At 33.4% G+C, this 12,074-nt stretch overlaps 1 protein-coding gene across 1 annotated transcript in view; it reads left to right on the top strand.

Annotated features, from left to right (window-relative positions):
• LOC111044999 overlaps positions 1-12,074 on the top strand; it is a 187,012-nt gene that overhangs the window by 163,668 nt on the left and 11,270 nt on the right. Inside the window, 6 exon segments of the mRNA XM_039420886.1 lie at positions 3,284-3,488; positions 7,244-7,390; positions 10,500-10,545; positions 10,547-10,615; positions 11,087-11,198; positions 11,645-11,767. Of these exon segments, the coding sequence (XP_039276820.1) occupies positions 3,284-3,488; positions 7,244-7,390; positions 10,500-10,545; positions 10,547-10,615; positions 11,087-11,198; positions 11,645-11,767 (702 nt within the window).

Below are 12,074 nucleotides of genomic sequence, written 5' to 3'. Positions count from 1 at the left end.
CTGCAAAAATATCTCAAAGAAGGTTCATAATTTGAAAACGATGTTTATGAAATGGAGTAGAAGGTTAAGCCTTATATTTGGCATTAATATTATTAAGATTATATTCCAAAACATTATCCAAGTATATAGAAATTGATTTGACTACATAAATAATTATATAATATTGATATGATTATAATAGGCCTATAATATTCTCTACAGTTCTAGAATAATAATAAAGAAGTGATATCATTAATTTGTCCCAAATATTATTCTAAACTAGCAGTTAACCCGTGCTCCGCAAGGGTCTATTTTAAAACTTTACAAACTGAAAACTTGATGTACACTAATGACATCTTGAATTGAAAATAGGCCTATAACCATCCTTGGTTAATTAAGAATCTTTATGCAAAATTTAAAGTTAATCAGTCCAGTAGTTCAGACATGATGATGCGTCAAACATAATAAATTTCCCTATCCCGTACGTGAATAAGCCAGTTTTTTCCTTTATTATAACATCAAAATTCTATTGAGAAAAAACTGTTCTGGGATCCTAAAATTTTTCACTATTCTAAAAGCTGTTGTTCTAGATTTTGAAAAAGATTCCTTTTCCTCGGAGCCATATTTCTATCTTCGTGAGAATCACAGAATAGTTCAGTGTAGTATAACTACATAGATACTGATAGTAGAACTGTCCCTATAGTATAGTACAGTGAGTGGAATATTTCCTTTCAGAGTGTCTAGATGTAATGAATGGTTTCTACTATCTTAACTTCTACACATACATTCAACACACTTCAACATTCCTTTCACCAATCCCATTTCAACAAAGTAACGAAGGAAACTCCTTGATGAGTTCCTGACGCCAAGAGTTTCGTTTAAATTCTTTAGACTCAAGAGTCTGAAACAAGGGATAGGCCTATCGCTCGAATCTCAGGCCCTCGTAAGGGAGTGGTATATCCTTCAGCCACTTGAGTATCTGTCAAGTTCTATATTTGAAAACCTTTTTCTATCAACTGAAACAACGTTAGGAATTTGCTAGGAATGTATAAGACAATAGAGTTCCGGTATCTATGATCTTTATTTTCAACTTCCATTACACCATGTAAAACTGAAAAATGGAATAATAACTAGCCTATTCAACTTCACAATTTTGGAAAAATCGTCTATATCCAAAATACAGTACTTCATTACCGAATTAGTATATTTAGAACTCTTTCCATTCATTCAATTAACATTAATCGCTTCATTAAGAATGAAACACTTCTGACCTACTGTGAGAACCGAAAACACTTGTTTTCTACTTTTTAATAGTTTTATAATAGCAGAAGAAACGTAGTGTCATGCAAGACAACTTTCTAACAGGCTGTTGAGTGTTGTAGTATGTAGTAGATATATGTATGTGGAAATCTTTTACTCGCGACTGCAAAAATGCAAACTTTCCATTCAACGCAATCAAACAATTTCAGAATGGAAACTTTCTTTATGGCTTCTACAACAATTGTATTATCTTGTCGTTGTTGAAAATAGTTTTGTTAACACTATTCTACACACCTTGAGCATTTGTTCACACAATACTGTCATTCCACAGAATTCTTATAATAAATAGCAGTGATTTGGGTTACACTCAACATGAATAAATATTTACTGCTGCACTACTCATATAGATGATACTTCAACAATTCTTATCAACAATTTATTGATTACAACTGATTACTCTTTTATTTATTCTTCAATTTATTGATTAATGATACTTCAACAATTCTTATCAACAATTTATTGATTACAACTGAGATTTTGTTGATAAAATATGGTGAAACTAATCTGTTATTTTTATTATGTTACTGTAAACTTAACCTGGTTTCAACAATGTGATTAGTAATATTTTCATCTAGTCTTTGGTCTCTGGTCCCTTTTCCATTTAAGAATATTTGAAGCGCTAGAAACTATTCTCATATATTACAGAACTACGTTGAACTCTGTATATACATCAGTTTTAGAAGGTATTAATTAGGCAAAGACGCTAGGTTTCGTGAAGTGGCCTACATATTTTCATATATAGGAAGCATATTAGATTGAAATCTTCCTTACTATTTTTTTTCAAATGAAGCATTTTGGAACAAGTTTGGTGTGATACCTACGGAACCTATTTCCTCATCACGATCTAATCGTGTGTATGTTGCTTGTTATTGAAAAACTTCAAATTATATCTTCATCGTTAATGGTTATTCTCCTGTTCTCTGAATTCAAATCTACCGTACTGCTCGTTACGATACAAATATTTATAACTTGCGACAGCATCTGGATTCCTTCAAACGCCGATAAATATAGCCACAAACCAGCCAACAAGGTCGTTCCAATATGCGTTCCACATTCCTTGTGAGAACAGTGCAAGTCTTTCATTCCATCAGTGATCGAGGTCTTTCTAAAAGTCGAGAAAAGCTTTTACTGTTCTTATCGATTAGGCAGTTACTCGGAAGCTCAGTAAAACAATCTTATCAAAGTGGAATGAATCATTCAGACCCTCACTATCTGTGGCGTCGAATTGCCGAACTATCCTGCATTCTCACTCTATAGTCGAGTTATCCGGTTCGTCCGTCAGTACATCACTGACTGGTTCTAGCTGTGATTGTGATTGAGAAAGAAAGCATGTATCTCGACCAAAACAGTAACGAATAAATAAATGTATGTGAGTTAGCTCATCCCACGTTGAATACCTATACGAATATATCATTTCTTCTTGATACCGCGGATTCAAATAATGCATCTTTCTGTATAGTATTTTTCTTACAGTGTGATGATCCGAGATTTCTAATGTAATTCAACTAATAATGAACCAATCTTAAGAGAACTTCAAAATTGAAAGAGTTACAGAAAAAACAATTATTATTACACCTTATTTTTATATTATATTAATGACTTATCTTATATTCCACCCAGTCTGAAGAGACTGCCAAGCATATCACAGTGGATTGCGACAAGCAACCAGGTGATGGATAGGATGTTAGCATATGGAAAAACTCCTTGTTCTTGTAAAGGGCACAGGTATTGGTTTGCCTAACATACTACTTGGGAACACAATAAGCTTCGGTTGTCGTTTGAGGTTCTTTGAACCTTTGGATCCTTGAATCCGTCCCTTCAAAAATAATATTATTATTCCACCCAGTATTTTTTCCAGTGATATTTTTAGACAATATTCTAGTGTTTTATTGTTGACAACGTTTGTGTGCGGAGTCGAAAGACTTAGGTCAGCTAGTTTATTTTGGTGAATGGATTTTTGAACGTTTGGTGTGTTTGTGTCCAGAATCGCCACACCGCTATGTGGAGTCGGAGGTGACGATCCACTACAAGAGTCCGGTGCGTGCCGAGGCGAAGGAGGCGCTCTCCGAGGAAGAGTTGGCCCAGCGGCAGGCGGAGACCATGCGACGCATCTACCAGGAGGAGCGACGACGCAAGTACCTGCAAGAACTGCAGGACATGTACAGTCGCCGACACACCGACAACTTTATGTCAGTGTAAAATATTTGTCATTTCTCATTGAAATTCGTTCTTGTAGTGCACACCATTTTTTTTTTAACTTTGTTGTAGTTCAGACACTGTGTTACGTGTGAATATTTGAAAAAAAACCACTTACTTTTCTTGAGTATTGAGGGATGCATTTTACTCCTGAAGAGGAGCTTCATCAGCTGGGCTAGCTGATGCTAGCTGATGGGCTTGTTAGGCAGCTGGGAGCTGGGCTGATTAAGCTCCTCTTTAGGAGTGAAATGCATTCCTCAATACTCCAAGAAAAGTAAGTGTTTTTTTTCAAATATTTACAAGTAACACAGTGTTGATCTACAACAAAGTTATTTTAGTGTTTTGTCATGGAAAGCAACATCAATTTATTTATTTATTCATTTCTTTGATACAAACATGATAGAAAGGCTCACAGACAACGTTCAGACATTTGTCGTTTTAGAGAGATTTAAAATTGGATCCTGCAGTGCACACAAATTTATTTTTTCATTTGATTCAAACATACCATAGAAAGGGTTACAAAGTAAATTTCTCAGGGATGGGGTGGACCCCCTGTTAGTTTCTCAGGGAGGAGACTCATTCCAGTTACTAGAGCTGATATATAACTATACAGGGTATGAATTTTAAAAAAATCGGTCAAGTCATTTTTGAGAAAATCATGATAGAAATTCAACAAAATTCATTCTTCTCATGAATATTATGGAGCTCCTGCAATTTTCCCAGAGATGAGACTCATGTCAGTTCATAGGGCTTATAAATAGCTATCCATGGTATAAATTTGAAGAAAATCGTTAGAGCCGTTTTTGAGAAAATCGTGAAAAACATGGTTTTTTAGTAATTATCCGCCATTTTTCCGCCATCTTGAATTGCATTTTATTGAATTTCTTATTGTCGTGTCCTCATGGTATAAGGTCCTTAAGTTTAAAATTTCAAGTCAATCGGTTAATTAGAAATGGAGTTATCGTGTTCACAGACATACAGACATACACACACACACACACACACACACACACACACACACACAGACCAACACCCAAAAATCATGTTTTTGGACTCAGGGGACCTTGAAACGTATAGAAAACTTGAAATTGGGGTACCTTAATTTTTTTTTGGAAAGCAATACTTTCCTTACCTATGGTAGTAGGGCTTTTACTTTTCCTGGTTCTTGTAAAGGGCACAGGTATTGGTTTGCCTAACTAACATACTACTTGGGAACACAATAAGCTTCGGTTGTTGTTTGAGGTTATTTGAACCTTTGGATCCTTGAATCCGTCCCTTCAATAATAATAATAATAATAATAATAATAATAATAATATTCCACCCAGTAATTTTTCCAGTGATATTTTTAGACAATATTCTAGTGTTTTATTATTGACAACGTTTGTGTGCGGAGTCGAAAGACTTAGGTCAGCTAGTTTATTTTGGTGAATGGATTTTTGAACGTTTGGTGTGTTTGTGTCCAGAATCGCCACACCGCTATGTGGAGTCGGAGGTGACGATCCACTACAAGAGTCCGGTGCGTGCCGAGGCGAAGGAGGCGCTCTCCGAGGAAGAGTTGGCCCAGCGGCAGGCGGAGACCATGCGACGCATCTACCAGGAGGAGCGACGACGCAAGTACCTGCAAGAACTGCAGGACATGTACAGTCGCCGACACACCGACAACTTTATGTCAGTGTAAAATATTTGTCATTTCTCATTGAAATTCGTTCTTGTAGTGCACACCATTTTTTTTAACTTTGTTGTAGTTCAGACACTGTGTTACGTGTGAATATTTGAAAAAAAACACTTACTTTTCTTGAGTATTGAGGGATGCATTTTACTCCTGAAGAGGAGCTTCATCAGCTGGGCTAGCTGATGGGCTTGTTAGGCAGCTGGGAGCTGGGCTGATGAAGCTCCTCTTTAGGAGTGAAATGCATTCCTCAATACTCCAAGAAAAGTAAGTGTTTTTTCAAATATTCACAAGTAACACCGTGTCTGATCTACAACACAGTTATTATATAGTTTTTCGTCATGGAAAGCAACATCAATTTATTTATTTGATACAAACATGATAGAAAGGCTCTCACAGACAACGTTCAGACATTTGTCGTTTTAGAGAGATTTAAAATTGGTTCCTGCAGTGCACACAAATTTATTTTTTTCATTTGATTCAAACATACCATAGAAAGGCTCACAAAGTTCAGAAATTTTTCGTTTTAGAGGGATTCGAAATTGTTTGTTATAATGCAAACAAATTTATTTATTTGATACAAACATATTCATAGAAAGGCTCACAAAGTTCTGACATTTCTCGTTTTAGAGGGATTTAAAATTGGTTCCTGTACTGCACTCAAATTTATTTATTAGATACAAACATATTTTAAGATTATGTCCTAACGTAATTTCAGAAAGGCTATTTATTAGCCTTTATCAGGCTTAGGCTATTTATTTATTAACGTGATTATAGAAAGGCTATTTATTAGCTTTCATTAGGCTTAGGCTATTTATTTATTACGTGATTATAGAAAGGCTATTTATTAGATTTTATTAGGCTTAGGCTATTATTTATTAACGTGACTATAGAAAGGCTATTTATTAGCTTTTATTAGGCTTAGGCTATCTATTTATTAACGTGATTATAGAAAGGCTATTTATTAGATTTTGTTAGGCTTATGCTATTTATTATTAACGTGTCTATAGAAAGGCTATTTATTAGCTTTTATTAGGCTTAGGCTATTTATTTATTAACGTGATTATAGAAAGGCTCACAGACAAAGTTCTGTATTATCCTTGTATGATAACATAAAAATACAAAAGAAAAACTGAAGAAATATATCGCGCACTCCACTAATAAACATATGCCTGGTTGCACAACAGCCGGTTAAATTTTAACCGTGATTAATTTCACGAGAACCAATCAGAGAGGAGCGTTTTTGAAAAGACGGCTTCTCTTATTGGTTCTCGTGGAATTAACCACGGTTAAAGTTTAACCGGATGTTGTGCAACCGGCTTATAATGGCGCAAAAGTCACTGGACAGTTGAAAAAATTAAAAATAAAAGCAAGACCTAGTAAAATAGTTCTAGCCTGTGATGTTGTGAATAAATGATAATAAACGAAACAGAGTTCCCAAATGACCTTGAAAAAGTGCTAATAAAAATGTAGAACAATTTTAACATAGAAATAATCGTAAATATTGTTCGTAACAAGAAATATTTTCAAATAGATCTAGTCTTGCTCTAATCAACTTTCCAGTGACTTGTGCGCCGCTCTGAATATGATTTAACTGAATTTTATCTGTGTTCTTGACAATGATTGTATACTGAGATTCTTCTTAGTATACTACTTATTCAAGAGATTCCTCAGTGGAGTAGTCTACTTAAAATAACTTGAAAGGAATGAAATCCACAAATGAGAACAAATGTGATAATGGTAAATCAAAATAAATCTATGCATTTGAATGAAAAGGAACAGTCTGAAAAATACTTTTAGATAAATGAATACATTTATTGACAGTCTGGGAAAACACTTAGGGAAACGAAGGAAGCTTTTAGACATTTTCAGCATTGGTTGAATGTGATGTGCTGGTGGGGTTTTTTTATTGAATTTTATTAGAATCAACCATTTTATACTTCCGCTGTTCATGTTACACAAAAACTGTGTTCCCAACCAAAATTAGTTAATTGTAATTTCTTGATTCATAAAATATTAGTATATTCTTAGTCTTGGTATAATATTCTGAATTTGTTGTTGTATCTTTTTGTTGACAGTCCATCACAAAAGTCGCCGATTCCGTTGAACCGGTACGATGACTTCCCGAATGACAGTCACCACTCGACACTCAAGTCAAGGGACCGCACCCCCGAGCCAAAGCTCGTTGCCAGGGCACTCTACAACTTTGTCGGACAATCATCCAGGTAAATCAACTCATCTATGAGTTCTAAATGTACTCTGTCACGTTATTTTTATAGTTAAATAACGATTAGCTTGGCATCAGTCGGTAGAGCATGAAATATTTTAATAATTATAAAAATCAGGTCGTGGTTTTTTATAGGATACAGACTCACTTTAGTACGACATGTTCTTGTCATCATACATTAATGGGCTCATACAGGAGCTTATAAAAATAATACTGATAATTTATTAAGAAATATATATATGGTACTTATCCTATAGTATTGAGGAATAAAAAATAAATCGCACACCATAAACAATTTGATACATATATTAACAAATATTGCAAAAAATAAATCAGAGCAAAAATATATAGAGCGATAAAAAATATATAATATAAAATAGAACAATAAAATCGAAGTCAATAAAATATCACAGGCTAAATACTATTCTCTAAATTCTACCAGCACGAAACGTTACCATGTGCTTTTATTTTTATGATCATATTATGCATTTATTTGCATGTAGCTGCGATATCAGCTTGCTAATACCTGTCGACTTGGACAATTCCCTTAAAACTAAATTCTGAAAACCAGCTTGATAAATTGACAACTAGTAATCCAAATATATATATTAAATTCTATGGTATCTAATAGATTTCTTTGTAATGAATATATATTTTATCTCAGGGTGCGAGATTCGGCACCTGACGGAATAAATGGAGCAATTCATCTAGTGAATCAGAGCTACAACAAACTATCGCAAATTATATTGCAGAAATTAATGATCATATGAATGTGTATTAACAGCCTAGATTTTATACTTCTTTGATTTATAGATCTTCTGATATGTAGATTGATTCGTTACTTTCTAATAAAATACCTTTAATACTACATTTACTTGCGCAAGTATTTTTTACCAAATTCTTAATTTATAAGAAACCCTTTCGACGAGCTAGCTTTGATTCTTATTTAATTTCGAAGCACTGAGGGCGCCCTATCACTATTTCAATATTTTTCACTCACGTGTCGGAATTTTCTTATGAGCTGCTGATGTCGATCCAACTCCTGGTGGTCCTGGATTATTGTAGCCGGAGTCGTCTCTTCCAAGGGGTTACAAAATTATTTAAAAATGACTTTTGCTTTATAAGAGCATCACAAAGTCTTATAAGAAATTTAGTAATTCAATTTAACTTTAAATTATCACAAGATATAGCAAGGTATTACGCTCTATAATTTTTAGTGACCTCTCATGGTGGCAGTTGGCAGGCGAGTGTCATTCTCGTTTCTCAATTTTACAATTCTCATTTCCGATTTTCAAATTTGCATAAAATTTGAATATTCTAGTCCTCCGCCATTCAAGGCTCAAATAGACCATATTAAAATATTAAATTATTACTTATGTTATATATTTAATAATTCTTTGCCTTCGGGCCATATCCAAAACATAGACTATACAACAATTTTTTTATAAATTCTATTTATTTGTAGAAATATATACAAATATTTTGAATCGGCTCACTATTGCCGCCTATCAATTGCCACTATTTGATTGGTGCATGCAAATTATTACAGTATTCATGCGCCCAGTAACCTCCTACTTCCTTAATACTTAATTATTTTTGTTAGGGTTTTTAAATATGCTCTCTGCATGCTAAGTAATTTTTTATAGGTTATTATTTGTTTCATACATCATAATAATTAGCCACGTGAGACCTTTAGTTCCTCAAATTGCATACCGTTTTGCCACAATAAATTTCTGCCAAGGTGTTTGGTCAGATTCTACGTTGTATGGCTCGGTCGATTGTTAGGTCGCCGATCACTAAATGTTTATGCCTAACCTCAATTTTCAATATTTTATATAATATTATATATTAGCAAAATTATTTCCATTCCTCTTAGGCTGTTGTACAGTTTAGCCAGGACGTCTGATATTATCTAATCTTTTTGTTATCTCTTTGGCGATATTAGCCAATTACTTCACTTAGACCTATAAATATTTCAGCTAGGGATTTTTATTTATCTATCCAAATTAAAATATGTTACAACTCTAAATATGTATATGTTTTCATTATTTAGCTTATTATAATCATAAATTTTCATCATCATTCTTCGTCATCAAAATTTCAAAGTATAAGGCTCTCAGTCAACAGATTCATAGGTCTTATGAGCGAATATGCATTTATAAAAGCTATACAAATCTTTAGATAGCTATTACATTTATATAAGACGAGCAGGTGTCGCCCGTAATTCAATCCGCAAGGATCTATATGAAAAACACAAATATATTGAATAAGTATAGTTCGATAGTTCCATGCTGAAAATTGTAGTTTCCAATTTCAAGATAAGAGAAAAGAACTCTACGGTAACATTTGTGGATTTTAAGAAAGCCTATGATTTTATAGATCTTTTGAATGTTCTGACGGAATTCAACTTAGATAGAATAACAAAAAATCTAATCGACCAGAAACCAACAGAAGTAATATGTGAAATCCAGAGAAGTGTCCTCGGGAAGTTTTCAAACTTTTACAGGAGTGAGACAAGGAGAAAAGTAATAAGATCGTTTTGAGCTATATCTGGAAATTGATTTGTGCTGTGTTTTTTCTAGCAGGCTATTGACATTTGATACACACTTTTTAAATTGAATATAACACTTTATTACTTGATTGGTACAGGGTACGGATCAATTTATTAGTTCATCATAGTTCCATTAACATAATTAGAGAGTAGGATTCATTAAATGGTACCTAAGGTAATTGAACTGTTCTAATATGAATAATATAATTTCAAACATAAATGAAGAGAAGCATGATGAACTACTGCTGAATTGAACTCTGATTCATAATTATTTGAAATTAAGTTGAAGTGAATGTAATATACTGCTAATGTGGTTTGATTTGCAATTTTAATATTACAAAAGAAGAGTTCAGAAAGTGGCACCGTATTAACAAGTATATTGGTAAGCGACAAGAGCGACAAGGATATTATAAAATGTAATCCATAAAAGGTTTAATTGGATTAAATTGAGACATGAGATATGAGACATATCTGTCATCATATGACAGATATTTCTGAAATCAATTAATAATTAATGCAATTCAATAAATCATTCTTATTTATTCATATTTTTCAGAGAACTAACGTTTCGGCGAGGAGATATAATCTACGTGAGAAGACAAAATCGATAAGAACTGGTTCGAGGGAGAGCACAACGCGATGATCGGTCTATTCCCTCTCAATCACGTTGAGGTACCTATATCAATTTATAATTCTATAGTTTTAATCACTTCATTCTCCCAGCTATCCAACAGATAGGATTTTTAATCCGATTATCTTCTTGGAGTAGAGTATCAATTCAAGAACTCTACAGCATCCTGTCTTTTTGCTGATTATTTATTTCCCATTTTCCCATAACAATTTTGGATAGTTTGTTTCAAAAGATTTTTAAGCCTAGTGCCGTTCATCTTATCTAAATCGCTTTTCATCAACTAACATCTTAGACCCGGTTGTACGAAAACTGGTTAATCACGAGAACCAATCAGAGAAGGCTTTCTCGGAAAATAGGCTTCTCTGATTGGTTCTCACGGAATTTAATCACGATTGAAATTTAACCGGTTTTTGTGCAAACGGCAAAATAGTGGTTGAGGCTTTTGATTTCAGTTGATATTGAAACATGTATTGATTACAAACATGAAATATTATTTTTTAATTTTATTTTAGATTATTCCATACGATGGAATCCGATCGATGCCGAAGAGATCGAGTGAAGGCCAAGCCAGGGCGAAATTCAACTTTCAAGCTCAAACACACCTGGAACTCTCATTAGTCAAAGGTACAGTACTCTATTTTGAAGATCAAATATTTTTTAATGTTCATTGTTTGAATGCGCAGTGAGATTTCTTCTCCATTTCCTATAATATCTTATTTTTTTTATTTTACAAAATACTACAATCATAATATAATTATGACATTGAAGGAAAAACTAGGCTGAGCCTGTACTATTTCTCTCCAATAATGTTGATAAAAAGTTAATTTTGTCCAAAAGTTAAGGTTATGTAATCACACAAGATTTTACTGTTTTTTACTGCAAGATTTTACTGTTTATAAAATTCAGTTAACTCATTCATTAATTTTCTGTTTTTAGAAATGGATGTATTATTTATATCTTCACCTCAATATGATAATTATGTATTATTCACCGTTTATTACAGTTTGAACACAAATAATCCCTAATTTTTTAACGCAAATAATATATCCCCAATTTTCCCATTATTACAGGAGAACTAGTTGTCCTTACAAGGAGAGTAGATGAGAACTGGTTTGAAGGAAGAATTGGAAATAGGAAAGGCATTTTCCCGGTGTCCTACGTGGAGGTCTTGGTTGAACCAGGCGAAAGGGCAGGTCAGTTCACTTTACTCTCCACATCTTTTAATTTTAAAAAATGGATTATCTTGAATCAATCAAACCTGTGAATTATCATTTATTAAGAATGAAAATTCGAGTCTTGGGTCCGGTTGCACAAAATTTGAATTTCGATCGTGTTTTGCTAAATATAAATGATTGATGTGAGCGTTCTCTTTATTGCCATTTTGCAAGACATATTGATAGTGTCTAATTGAAATAGAATATAGAAATGAAATTATAGTGTTAATTCGATTTCAGCCGTTTTCTCATTGTTCATTTTCAGGACTATTAGGATAAATAGGAC

Source organism: Nilaparvata lugens, chromosome 2 (assembly GCF_014356525.2).
Source record: "Nilaparvata lugens isolate BPH chromosome 2, ASM1435652v1, whole genome shotgun sequence".
NCBI lineage: Eukaryota > Metazoa > Arthropoda > Insecta > Hemiptera > Delphacidae > Nilaparvata > Nilaparvata lugens.
Note: the sequence above shows the minus strand (reverse complement) of the source record. Positions and strands in the feature narration are given on the sequence as shown.